Genomic DNA, 12,650 nt, shown 5'->3' on the forward strand with positions numbered 1-12,650 from the left:
TCAGCAATTCGAAAAGAGAATTGTTCGCATTTGCAAAGTCATAAAAAAGCTACTGATTAATGTACACTGCAGTTCATCGAAAGAAAAACTGCAGGTGAAAGATGAGCAAACAAGGGAAAAAGACAATTGGTGAAAAGTGTACTCACTCATTGGAGAATGCTCCTTTCTTACTGTGCAAGAATCGCTTGGCGCCACGCCATTTCCGTTCGATTTGCTTTTCATGGATCTTCCGTGCCGATTGGATGCCATTTAGCCTACTGGCCTCATCATTTTGTCGCAAACGCCATTGCTTTATGATTTTCAGCTGGATAACGGGAGAAAAAACCATTTGGGAGTTAAGAATTGTTAGAAAAAAATGAAAAAAAAGAATTTACAAGGTGTGTTTCAAAAGTTCCCGGACTTTTGGTCCAGGGCATTTTCTGGTGGCGCCACCTACATATAATTACCGGCGTTGGAAAAGTACATCCTTACTGACATCTCATCCAAATTTCATGACATTTGGACCAGGAGGAGCGAAGTTATGGCCCCCAAAGTGACCCTATGTTTGTGCCATCGGTCGACACAAGAATTTTGAATAAAACAATGTGATACCGACGCAGTTTTACTGGTTAATGCACTTGGGAGGACAGATTACAGTCACAAGGTTCCAGAACAAAAGAAAAACGCAAAGGAACGATTGAATTTTTACTCAAATTTGGTCAAAATTGCCAATTGATGAGGTGTCCAAGATCATGAAATTGAATCAGCTCCCGAAAATCTGGGAAAAACGTGGAAATTATCGCAAATATTCTTCTGATTTGCTATTACTAGTACTTGTGGATACATTTCCAAGACTTAAGGAAAAAATGTTGACAACATTCTGTTGACAGTATGGTTTGTTTCTTTGATTTTTTTGTAAAACCCGTGATTTTCGGACTTTCTCTCTTGCTGTCAATATTGACAGTTATTTTGACATTTCGAAATGGCTTGAGTGTGTCATAGGCGTTCTTTAGACACCAACAATTAACGCTGAAAAGAATTTGCATACTTTAGAGTACGTCTGTTCATGTTCTGTAATTGTTAAAACACAACTTTTTATCAACACATTCAATTTTTCGACCGATGGCACAAACATAGGGTCACTTCAGGGGTCATAACTCCGCTCCCCCTGGTCTAAATGTCATGAAATTTGGATGGGATGTCAGTAAGGATGTACCTTTCCAACGCCGGTAATTATATGTAGGTGGCGCCACCAGAAAATGCCCTGGACCAAAAGTCCGGGAACTTTTGAAACACACCTTGTATATCCTCGTTTTTTGTCTCAAGCCTCAATCGAGTTTTTGTTTTCGCTAAAAAAGCGAAACTTGTAACAATTTAATCAAAATGCAGAACTAACCTGGAATTTACGTCGACTTTCCATTAAATATTTAGTACGTAGCTGTGATGAAGCTTTGCATGCTTCGTACGATTCCGCCCAGAAACGATTCAATTGCTCCCATATCATGGACGAAACTTCGTTCAAGTAAGCATCATTCAATGGTTTTATCTGTGGAGCAAAGGAAAAGAAAAACGATAGCATGAAAATTGTGATTTCAATCAGTCGGAGAGAAATATATATTGCACTCGTTTTTGATATCAACTACTGACATTATTTTAGACACCAACATGTGATTAGAAAGTTTTTCAAGTTGCTATTTATGTAGAAATGCATTTTGTGCAAGAACAACTCAGGGTGAGAGAGAGAGAGAGAGAGAGAGAGAGAGAGAGAGAGAGAGAAAGATGAAGAAAAACAAGTCAGATTGACGCCAATTCCAATCTGGATGATGCTAAGATGTGTGTGTATATAGCGCTCGCACATTGAAACGAGTATGAGATGAGCACAGATGCGCGCAATTAACGCAAAATGTCGGTCATTCGATTGAATGCTGAAACATACACCGAGAACCGATGGAATCAAGTTTTTTTCTTCTTTATTTCAAGTTCAATATCATTTTCAATCGTCAACAGCCGTCATGTTGAGAGAGGAAGAAACGTACGTATCGTCGCCGAGCATACACATTACAACGAAACCGTAGCGGAGAGTGGAGCTCTTGATTACAACGGAATCAAGACGAAAAAAAAACAACACCAACAACAACAGCACACAAACAACTGGTTTTCCGTTTTGAACAGAAGTTGGCAAACCTAAATTTTCATATTGCGGACGTGATCATTTACCAGATTTATTTCGCTTCGACTCATACATACATCAACTTCTCTATTTGCATCGAAGTCACTTTTAGCATACAACATATTCCATGCGTCGCTTTATCCAATGGCATCTCATTTTCAGTGATACCATGTTCAAACAAAGGCCACAAGTGAGACAAAATGATAAACGACGATTGAACGATTTATATAAGCAGAATGTTTGCACATTTTGAGATTTATCAGCCATAAATAACTATCATCATTTCTATATTTCTTTTTCCCCGACCATTTCCACAGGGAGGACAATTGAGAATGGGTTCATTTATCGGATGAGACATAAAAATGCAATAAAAAGTGGTGGAAAAAGTCTTTTTTGAGCATTTTTCAGCTACGTTAAAGCTCAATGAATTGAGCCGAAACATTAAATTTGGAAATTCCATTGCATAATTGTCATAAAACGCGATGTTTGAAATGGCAAATTCGGAAGAAGAGAACAGTTTATCGCTCGTAGAAGCAAAACATCAGCATAAAAACAATACATTTGTGAAATTATAAAATCATGCTTTCATTCATCTGAAAATCTTATATCACGTTTGTTTGTTATCGATTCGACAATTCTCTTCTCACTTTTTTCCGTTTCAAGGCAAATTTCATCCATTTTCCAGAGCATTGACATGCAAACGTGCTACCGAAATGAGAAGTTAAGCCGAAAATTAGCGGAATCGTATCCATCGCAACGAAACACTCGTTTCCATCACTTGAACCGAGTTCAATACATGTTAGACGGATAAGCTGAATGGTTATTTCGATATGACGTGATTACATCTGATGCGTTTTGCCCATTCTATCGATATTAGCAATTTCACACATCAAAATTACAGCGGCTCATTTGAATACATCAAACAAATGGCTGCCGATTTTCATTGAATTAGATTTGAAAAGAAATTATAATAATTTGTTCGTGGATTTGATGATAGAGAAAGTGCACATATGGTCCATCGATATACATGTACTAATCGGATTGCGTAGAAATAGCAAATCGGCAATCAATGTGCAAAACCATTTTTTTATTGTTGTTGTTATTGGATGTGTAAGTAAAAGATTAGGTTTAAATGAGCTAACATGATATCGGTGCCATTAAGTCTTAATTAGACAGCGTGCAGTTGCATTCTGCGATTAATTGGTGATATGTGATTTATATTGTGCAGTGGCTCCTGTTTCAACCGAACTTCCAAAAATGGCTACTGATGTTTTTCTCGAAGACTGTGTCTTTTCTCCTAATTGGTTAAATTGTTAAATGTGTAATTTTAGCTCGAAAATTATGTAATGCTTCGATGGCCAAATGTGGTCAATCAATTTTATGGAAAAACCCATTAATTAACGCTCAAATGAATTGCCAACAATTTATCAGCAAACACTGTGCGCGCAATTTATGCAAGGCCAAATATTTTAACACATACTATTTCCTTAATAAGGTACTCAAGAATCTGATGCAAACCTAACCGGAATCGTGCATAGCTTTTCTTCTCCGAAAAGCTATCGGTTACACATCGATTTTGTTTCGAGCAGAGACGAAAAAATCGACCCAATTTTTCATAAAAGTAAAAGTAAGACCGTTTTGGATTTCAATTTCGTCGAGCGTCAAATTCTGGGTAAAAAATGGCAAACATTCTGCAGACAGATGAAGAGAAAAAAAAACTAGCACTTGAGCACACGTGCTGTATATATCCGCGTTGATATCATTTTTCAATTTCAAAATCGTCTGCTTTACATCTATTCGCTTGGCCTGCTTCTTCATTTCGAAATCATATCCATCACGTGCTCGTGCGTGCGCGTAGGCAAACAAAGCAAAAAAAAAAAAAGCAAAAAGATTTTTCCTGTTTCAGTTCTTAGGTTTCGTTTTTTTGCTTGAAACGAAACGAAATGAATGTAATTGTTGTTAACTGTATCCGTTGTAAATTCGTGTTTGTGTGTGTGTCATGAGATTAGCCGCCAATTCATATTCATTTTTCTTTCTTTCTTTCTTTCTTTGTATGTCTATTTTTGACTCCTCAGTCAGTTTCTGTTTTTGTTTTTGTTTTTGTTTTATTTTATTGTTTTTTTCTTTCTGCTGCAACTCTTGCAAGTTGTGGGCTTAAGCATTTGCGATTTTCATTTTGGATTTCATTTCGTCTGTTTTGTGTATGTGTTTGCTGGTTTTTTTTTCTCTACCATCAAGTAAAAGTCTCTTTGGACTCAATGGACCTATACATGCGCTTAAGCGCGGTAACTTGATGACTATGGATGATCATAAAATCAGTGGAAGCGAAGCGAGTCGAGCATACTGATGCCAGATCAAACAAAGAGATCAGCTCTACAGTTCATCGTACGTATATTTAATAATTGTGTTTGTATGTGTGCCGAGAGCGCAGCAATTTTCTCCTAAGTTGATAAAAGAAGAGCCACTTTATGGAAATGATTCAGTTATTCGTTATGTTTTACCACGTTGACATCGTGTTTTATGGTCGGTTCGCATTCGGTTTTCTCACTTGAAAATATACACAAACACAAAACAAACTGACTTTGCAGAAACGACGGTCTCTTCGAACGGGCTTCAGCAACACCTTTTTGTCATTAAAGAATAACAAACGAAAATAAAATCCAACAAAACAACCATAAACACAAATTATTGCTTTACAACTGTGAAAAAAGTGCTGAAAAAGAATATAATAAAGAACTGAACGATGTGAAATAAAAAAAAATAAAAATCTTGAATTGATTTAAGAACAACGATTTTCGAAGAAGATCACTTTAGATTTATTTTGATCCGCAGATACATTAGTCGGGTGAAATGATAAAGTAGACGTTGGATACACGAAAAAAAAGAAGCCAAAAAATCGCCATTAGTGCAAAATTTTATATATCTAAATGAAAGAAAAGTAAAAGTTGAACCAACCATCGAACACATAAATAAAAGACAAAAATATGTTTTTGCTAAGCGTGCGATGTAGCTTCAGTTGTTTGCTCATTGTAAGTGGTCGCCAAAAATTCACGAAAATAAAAAAAAAACCCATCCAGTTGTGATGTGCGAAAGACAATGATTTAAATGTTAGTTTGAATGAAAGTGGTAGTGTGAAAACGGCTATTACCATGATATATGCAGCGTATAATATGCAAAGTTTAAAATGACCCTTTGTCGAGCTCATTTACGTTGAATTTAGTTTTTATTGTGGACGAGTTTCTTTTTCTCTTTTTCATTCACATTTTTTTGGGCGGCACATCACATTTTTCTCACACCCAAGTGAAATTTCCATACGATTATTTTGCGTGAAATGAAACCAAAGACAATAAACGGCAAAACATAGGTCATGACACTCTAATAGCGAGCATAAAAATGTGCATTTACACCGTTCGACGTTATTTTGTACCTAAGAATAAGCACTCGTCCTATCAACCAAAATCACCTTCAAGAAGTTTCCTACTGCAACATAACGTTGCAATTTATTGCTAAACTTTTGTCAGCCGCGACTTTCTACTTGTTTGTGCTTGGATATTTATTCATTCGATTCCCCAGTTAATAAAGTGCTACGATGGTAATTATCCACATGAAAAATGTTGTGATTACCGGTTCGGTATGAAATGTACAACACAAGGCTTAGTAGCTATTGACGTGCATTGTGAATGTGCGCGCGCGAACATCGAGTGCATCGATTGATTTTTTCTTAACTCGCATGCATTTGAATAGCGATAGAAGTATGAAAAGCGTGCCTTGACTCGTCGCACTATATAACGGGTTATCAAATGGAAACTTTCTGTTTTGTTTAATGAAATGCGCCATTTTCATCTCATGTTCTCGCAGATATGTCTCCCTCCCACTTTTTAAGAGACATGTCGACCTTTTTGTGTCAAACGAAATGTAGTCGTATTCCGTGTAGCGAAAATATCGTGTAGTCCAAAATCCACCTTTTGGCCAAATCGTTTCCGTACACACATTTCACAATTGAGCGAAAATGCACACACACACACGGGCTAGAGAATTAACTCTGATTCGAAGCAGCGAACCGGTTTTGGTCGAAGAGTTTGAACTGAGATGATTAGAAAAAGCGATGCGATTGCATTCGATCGCAAAGTGAATTATATTAATTGACTGAGCCGCTTGTGCATTCGTTTAAACACCATTTTTTCGCTATTCCACATACACACCACAACCATTTTATTCTGTATCGTTGCCTTTATTTTCTAATTTATTCCACTTTTTCTTGCTCTCATATCGTTGCTCGTATTTTTTTTAGATCGCATTAACCGGATTGCTGCAAATAATAAATGCTGAGTCATTTAGACCGATATTCAATCCAAATATTGGTTTGAAATCGACGGCGCAAAAGATAACAGCTATCACAACAACAACCACCACCGTTCGTCCGTTAACTACGATTTCAGCCACATTGAAATCAAGGGTATCATCGTTAACCAAGCAGCAAGTGCCACTACATCATCATCAGCAGCAGCAACAACAGCAACCGCTTCGATCACCGGTGAAACCGTTATCATCACCATTATCGACGCCACCACGATCACCGCCATCGAAACCAACCGACACCGTAGTGTCCGACTCAAAAGATGCACCAGTAGCCGAAGCACTCCGAGGTGATCCTTACTACAGGCGAGGCTATTATCGCCGTCCATACTACTATCCAAGCAATAATTTATATTATAATACACGAACTCGTCGACGACCCAATCCAAAACCTTACTATGCCGCACCTGCTGGATACGGTTATAATTCACCCTACGAAGATTATCGCTTTGAAATGGATTTCGCCGATCAAAGTGGTTACGCCGCTCCAAAATCGAAAAAGAAGTCACCATCGGTCGATACTGGGAAGGATTACATGGGTGTGATTGATACTGATATTGGCCAATTTTACGATACACAGTCCGCAACGTATAATGTGGCTCCGTTGAAAAGCTATGAACAATCCGGATATTATTCGAGTGGTGTGGGTGTGAGCACAGGTGCGGGTGGCGGATCGATTGGATCGAATCTTGGAGCTGGATCAGGTGTTGCCTATTCTGATTATAGCGACTTGGATGAATACAAATTCTCGACATTAAAACCCAAATCGGGCTACAACGCATTGCCGTCACGTGCACCAATCAAGCAAACAAAAACACGGTCCAAGTACAACAACTACGATGACAATGACTATCGATATTCAAGTGATTCAAGTGGATATGGAACATCCGCACCGGAAATTGAAGAAATAACCACAGATCCAGCAACATTGGCCAAATACAATAATGTCTATCTGCCACAGCATACAATCTATCAAACGGCACCAAAATCTAAACCGAAACCAAAACCGAAAATTACCACCACAACAACGACGACACACAGTCCACCGATACGCTTCAGCGATACATCCATCGATGTTCTAACGAAACCACTAGGGTCGGCTACTTTTAACTTGAATTTATCGCCCGGGACGGTGTACAATCAACCACCAGTGCCTCCTGTATACAATCCCATTGCAACGAATTACAAACCAATACCCATTCAACCGCCAGCCACAAGCTATGGCGTTCCAATCGCACCACCTCTGAATTCATACACTTATCAAAATGCCTATTCGAACCAGTTCAACGGATATCCACCATCGAATGGCAACAATTACAACATTAATCCTGCGCAAATTTCAATCACCAACCCAACGCCACGAGTTCCGGGCCCATTTGCCGAACCGCCACCTATAAATCAAGTGCAATTATCGAATATCGATGTTAATTACAATAGTGTGCAATCTTCTTACGATGCAACGCCAAAAAATACACGACCTAGCAATAAAAGAAAACCGGCCAAAGTGAATTCGAAACGTGTCCCAACGATACCGCCGCCGTTAAATACAGACGAAGAAATTGTTGAAGATGAACGCGAACAAAATGATTATACGGGCGAATCGTATTCGTATTTCAAAACAATGCCACAACCATCGCTGCCCAATACATACGATCAAGAGGAATTCCATACGGTGAAAAATAAACGAAAACAACCGAAACAATCGTCCAATTTCTACTACGAACGAGACGAAAAAACGGCACGAACAACGAAAAGACCAAAGCAGCCGATCGAGGTAACGCTACGCATTCCGGATGAAGATTATCTCGACGATTTGGTGAAAGTAGTGCAAACGACCCGGCGACCGAAGAAGAAAAGCAAACAAACCACATCCCACGTTTTAGATACGGAAGATTTGCGCGATGCCTACGATCACAATTCGGCTTATTATGCGAAGAAAAAGAATAAATCTCGCACTCGACATCAGCAAAATGATTACGAAAACAACGAAGACGAAGATGATTATGGGGATGAGGACTATGACAACGATCGGGTGTCGCACATCACTAGCCAGGAGCAAGAAAAGACAAAATCACAGGATACTGGAACGAATACGGATCGTGATCAAGATCCGGTGGAGCCAAGGTATTGGGACAAATCGGCAAGCATCTACAAACAATACGGAATTCGAGCGAGAAACGATAATTTTCCAGTAGGCAGCAGCTATGAAGTGTACGGTAGCAATGGCTTCCGTCCCATTCGCAAAGATGATCGAACCGATATTTACGCCGCAAGCCCATCAAATATTCGACCGACTTATGTGCGTGACATTCCATCGTCCGGCGATAATAAATATTCCAATGGAAATCGAATATCCACTACACCGCGACCAGTGACGGCATCTACAACACAAGCGTCGACACTGTACGTTTGGGACGGCAAAGGAGAATTGCCGAAAAATCACAAAATGGTATGACAAGAACACTGAGTGAATGAACCGATGAACACACATTTGGTTGAAAATTGTGCATTTGAACATGTAAATTAATTGCATCTTCTTTACTTTTAGATTAGCTTTAAAAACTTGCGAATATTTGTAATTTTAGCTTAATTTATTTTTAATAAAAAAAAAATAAAATAAAAATCGAGACACAAAAAAACACGCTTACCGTTTTATCTATGAATGTTATCCATTGCTTGCTGGTGGAGTACATCTGGAAACCTTCGAAGAAAACCGGCCCTGATGTAGTTGGTGGTAAATCAGGTACTTTCATGGATAAATTTAGAATCGAACGAGATTTTTCGAGTAAAGCCTTTAAAACAGGCATCAAAAATGAATATCCCTCGGAATCACCCACTGGAAATGAAGAAAAGAATGTTTTGGAATGGGAAAATTGTTTGGAAAATGGAATAGAATTAAATGAGATACAAATTTAGTAGGAAAACAGAGCTGAGTTGTTCATTTTTTTTAGCATACCTTCAATGGCTGTATTCAATGCTTTGTTTATGCTGAACAAAAGATAGCCAAGCTCATGTAAATCTTCAGTGGCTCGGACTTGTAGAACGGTGTGCAATTTGGCCGTTGCCATGGCAACAATTTCAGGATTTGGATGGCGTGAACATTTCATCAATAATCCCAAGCAAATTCGTGACATTTCCACCCATTCATCCACAGCTGATTGCTGGAAGATCATCAGAGCGTCTGCAATTGAGAATCAGAATAAAATCGATTATTTTCGAAGATTCAATAAATTCAAAATTATCGTTAAAATCAAAATCGGTTCCTCCATCAAATTTCAAATCAAGAAACTACGTCGCGATTGCTAGTTTATTTTAACCAAATTCGATTTTTTTGCTATAGCAAACTTGTAACTCACCCATTAAAGCTAAAACACCATCAAGTAATTTCGGTGAGCATTTCTTTTGTTCATCCTCGTTTGGATCGAGTACAACCAAGTCATAGATCATTCGAAGCAATTGAGCTGCATTCTCCTGATGCACGTGATTTTGTGTATTATTCAAATCCGACAAATCCATGAGTGACGCCTGAACGCCCAGCTCAAAAATGCGCAATCTTAGCGTCAAATGTGAACAATATAGTTCGTTATTCAATCCAAGCAAATTAATGCATGCAATCACTTGACCTCGTTCCTTCCATGAATCGCCGCCATTGTTTTCGATTCCGTTCCACAAAACTGTGTACAGAATATTCGTAACCAAGTAAATCAACTGTTCTTCTTTGTCGTAATTTTCATCGCTGAGAATACTTTCGGGTGCATTCTTCTCGTTTTTCGTTTGGCTGGAATTATCGCACAGCGAATCCGATTCGGTGGAATCAAAGCGTGTCATTGACTTATTCTCCAAGGATGTCGTTTTTGCTGATTTCAACGAAAGATTTTCATCCGATGTCGAGTTCGATGACAGTGTTGACATCGTACCCAAGCTCTTTGGCTTGTCACTCAAATTCGAGCCGTGCGTCAACGATTCAAATGTTTCTTGTATGTCCGATGTCTTCTGACGTATCATGGAGTACATTGACGATATATTACCAGCCACTTTACCGGTAACTGTTTCGGCCAAATCTACAATGAAATCATGATTAGAATCGAATTTAGGTAAATCTGAATTTCCCATGCATTGCTACAAGAGTTAGGTGAATTCATATTGCAAATGTTTTTCTTACCTTTAATTTCGTGTTCGATGACATTGGCCGCTTCAGTGAAATTCGCCTGAATTTCATTCAGCAGCAAGTTTGAGTTGTTCATCGAGCTTTGACTGCCCAGCTCCATCGATTTCTCGTCAAACGTCAACATATCCATGGCAAACTCAACGCCAGACTCATCAAATGTATGGTCTTGAACATCTTTTCCTATCACATAGTTGCCTTCGACCGTGAAATTCGATGAGATATGCTTACGGACAAGCAAACGAGCGATACTGTCCTGCCATCCAGTCTGCTTTGCAATGTGACAGGGGGAATTCAGTTTATTGAATGCAACCGTTACGATTTTCTTGGCAATTTCCAACTTGAGATCAATGTCAGATTCACTCAAATGGTAAATTAAATGCAATGCACCACAGTATCCAACGCCAGAATCATCGGCCAACGCCATATCAAGCAGCATGAGAATTATGTCGGTATTGTGATCAAGCGGAAGCATGTGTGAAATCAAACCGGGTATTAAAGTTTGACAACTGATGCCGGGATCATGCAATCGAACTGCCCATTTATGCTTCTTTGACACGCGTTTCGTACTCAGGAGACAGTTGAGGAACTGAAATTGAATGAAGAGAATTAATTTTTAAAAATAGGAGATCGAATCTTCAAAATATTCGAGACTGACTTTCAAAACCGTCAAATGCAATCGACTGCTATACTTGCGATCGGTGAGTAAAGCATAGCAAAGTTCGGCCGTATTTGGTTCGTGCATCAAAAGGAATACTTGATCCAAACAATGTTTGCTATTCATCTGCGTCCAAATCAGATCCAGCAGCTCTACAATCAAGTATTCATGATTCACCGACGAAATGTACGAGATGATGATGCACACTTCTTTGATGTTCAAATCTTTGTGAATGTAGTATTTGATGATTTCGAGTAAAGCCACACGAACGGCTTGTGCATCTTCTTCACCAAGCCGATCGGGCACTGCATAATGCTGGCGAATAACATCCAAAAAGTATTGAATACCGAACTTTTTCCTAGAAATAAACCAAAATGTTTAATTTTTCCCATATTTTCTTCCATCCTTTTCATCTTCACTTACTTGAAATATTTGCGGTCATCTTTGATCATTGTATTGATATACTGAATATGTCCGATGGTAACTTGGAATGGTGCCCGTGACCAGATTTTAAAATCAAAGATGAATTCATTGTAAATTAATTCGAGCAGCTCCTTATTTGCAGTGGGTTGTTCATTTTGAACTGCCTCAACGAGCAAATGTGATGCCATCAGCACATTGACGTCAATCAATTCGGGGTCGCATTTTGTCATCAGCGTTGAAATAATTTCTATACAATCGAATCGCATGAGTTGTTCCTGATTCAAATGGTGATTGCTTGTAAAGTACCGAATCAAACATAAAAAACAGCCTATTGGATTCTGGATCATTTTGTATTCGGTGTATGTGTTTGACGAAAGAATTTCCCAGTCAATCATTTCATCGTTGAGTGAGCACGGTGTTTCAGGTTGTATCGAGTCAAGTGATGTATCAAACACAAGATTCAATTGATTTGATTTGACAACCGTTTCGAGAATCGGTAACAATGTGGTGATTCCACCAATGCTATTGATTGCATCTTGGATTTTTATCGTTTTGCAATGATTGCCGATGAAGAGTCCATTGAACTTACTACCCGGCACTAGATCAGTACACGTTCCATTGTAGCATGCTGACGGTGAATAGCAGAATACATATTTTGAGCTTATGTCGTATGGTTCGATGTCTTGAGAAATGATCGATGCAAATTCTACACCAGCATCGAGTATACTTTTGATATTCGTTGTTGGTTCGGCCAGCAGAACTGAACCGATTTGGCCACGCAAACATGCCTGTGGACCGAATATACCATCCTGCATTCCCATCGGATAGCATTTCACATTTGGATCATTCGACGATGTGCTTCGTAATGGTAAGGAAAAGTAACTTGGAACCTTGAAAGT

At 38.8% G+C, this 12,650-nt stretch overlaps 2 protein-coding genes across 3 annotated transcripts in view; one reads left to right on the plus strand and one right to left on the minus strand.

The window, feature by feature from the left end:
* LOC129576437 (neurobeachin-like protein 1) overlaps window positions 1–12,650 on the minus strand; it is a 61,283-nt gene that overhangs the window by 41,826 nt on the left and 6,807 nt on the right. For both annotated transcript variants that reach the window (XM_055461560.1, XM_055461565.1), the window contains 8 exons: window positions 11,752–12,641; window positions 11,329–11,686; window positions 10,668–11,259; window positions 9,862–10,566; window positions 9,462–9,686; window positions 9,154–9,341; window positions 1,376–1,525; window positions 147–304 (listed from right to left, as the gene is read on the minus strand). In XM_055461560.1, coding sequence (XP_055317535.1) covers window positions 147–304; window positions 1,376–1,525; window positions 9,154–9,341; window positions 9,462–9,686; window positions 9,862–10,566; window positions 10,668–11,259; window positions 11,329–11,686; window positions 11,752–12,641 — 3,266 coding nt within the window. The remainder of the gene's footprint in view (window positions 1–146; window positions 305–1,375; window positions 1,526–9,153; window positions 9,342–9,461; window positions 9,687–9,861; window positions 10,567–10,667; window positions 11,260–11,328; window positions 11,687–11,751; window positions 12,642–12,650) is intronic.
* On the plus strand, window positions 4,620–9,139 carry LOC129576449 (uncharacterized). Its single transcript, XM_055461580.1, has 2 exons — window positions 4,620–5,178; window positions 6,441–9,139. The coding sequence occupies exons 1-2, from the start codon at window positions 5,134–5,136 to the stop codon at window positions 8,958–8,960; spliced, it is 2,565 nt and encodes an 854-aa protein (XP_055317555.1). The 5' UTR covers window positions 4,620–5,133; the 3' UTR covers window positions 8,961–9,139.

The sequence above is a fragment of the Sitodiplosis mosellana genome, unplaced genomic scaffold (assembly GCF_009176505.1).
Source record: "Sitodiplosis mosellana isolate CC-2019 unplaced genomic scaffold, AAFC_SMos_1.0 Smas_scaffold_1, whole genome shotgun sequence".
Lineage (NCBI taxonomy): Eukaryota > Metazoa > Arthropoda > Insecta > Diptera > Cecidomyiidae > Sitodiplosis > Sitodiplosis mosellana.

What these genes read in the sequence shown, in the direction of transcription:
- LOC129576449 (XM_055461580.1), top strand. Translation starts at nt 5,134, where the DNA reads ATGTTTTTGCTAAGCGTGCGATGTAGCTTCAGTTGTTTGCTCATT. An exon ending in GCTTCAGTTGTTTGCTCATT is followed by an intron (nt 5,179 to 6,440) that starts GTAAGTGGTCGC and finishes TATTTTTTTTAG; the next exon opens with ATCGCATTAACCGGATTGCT.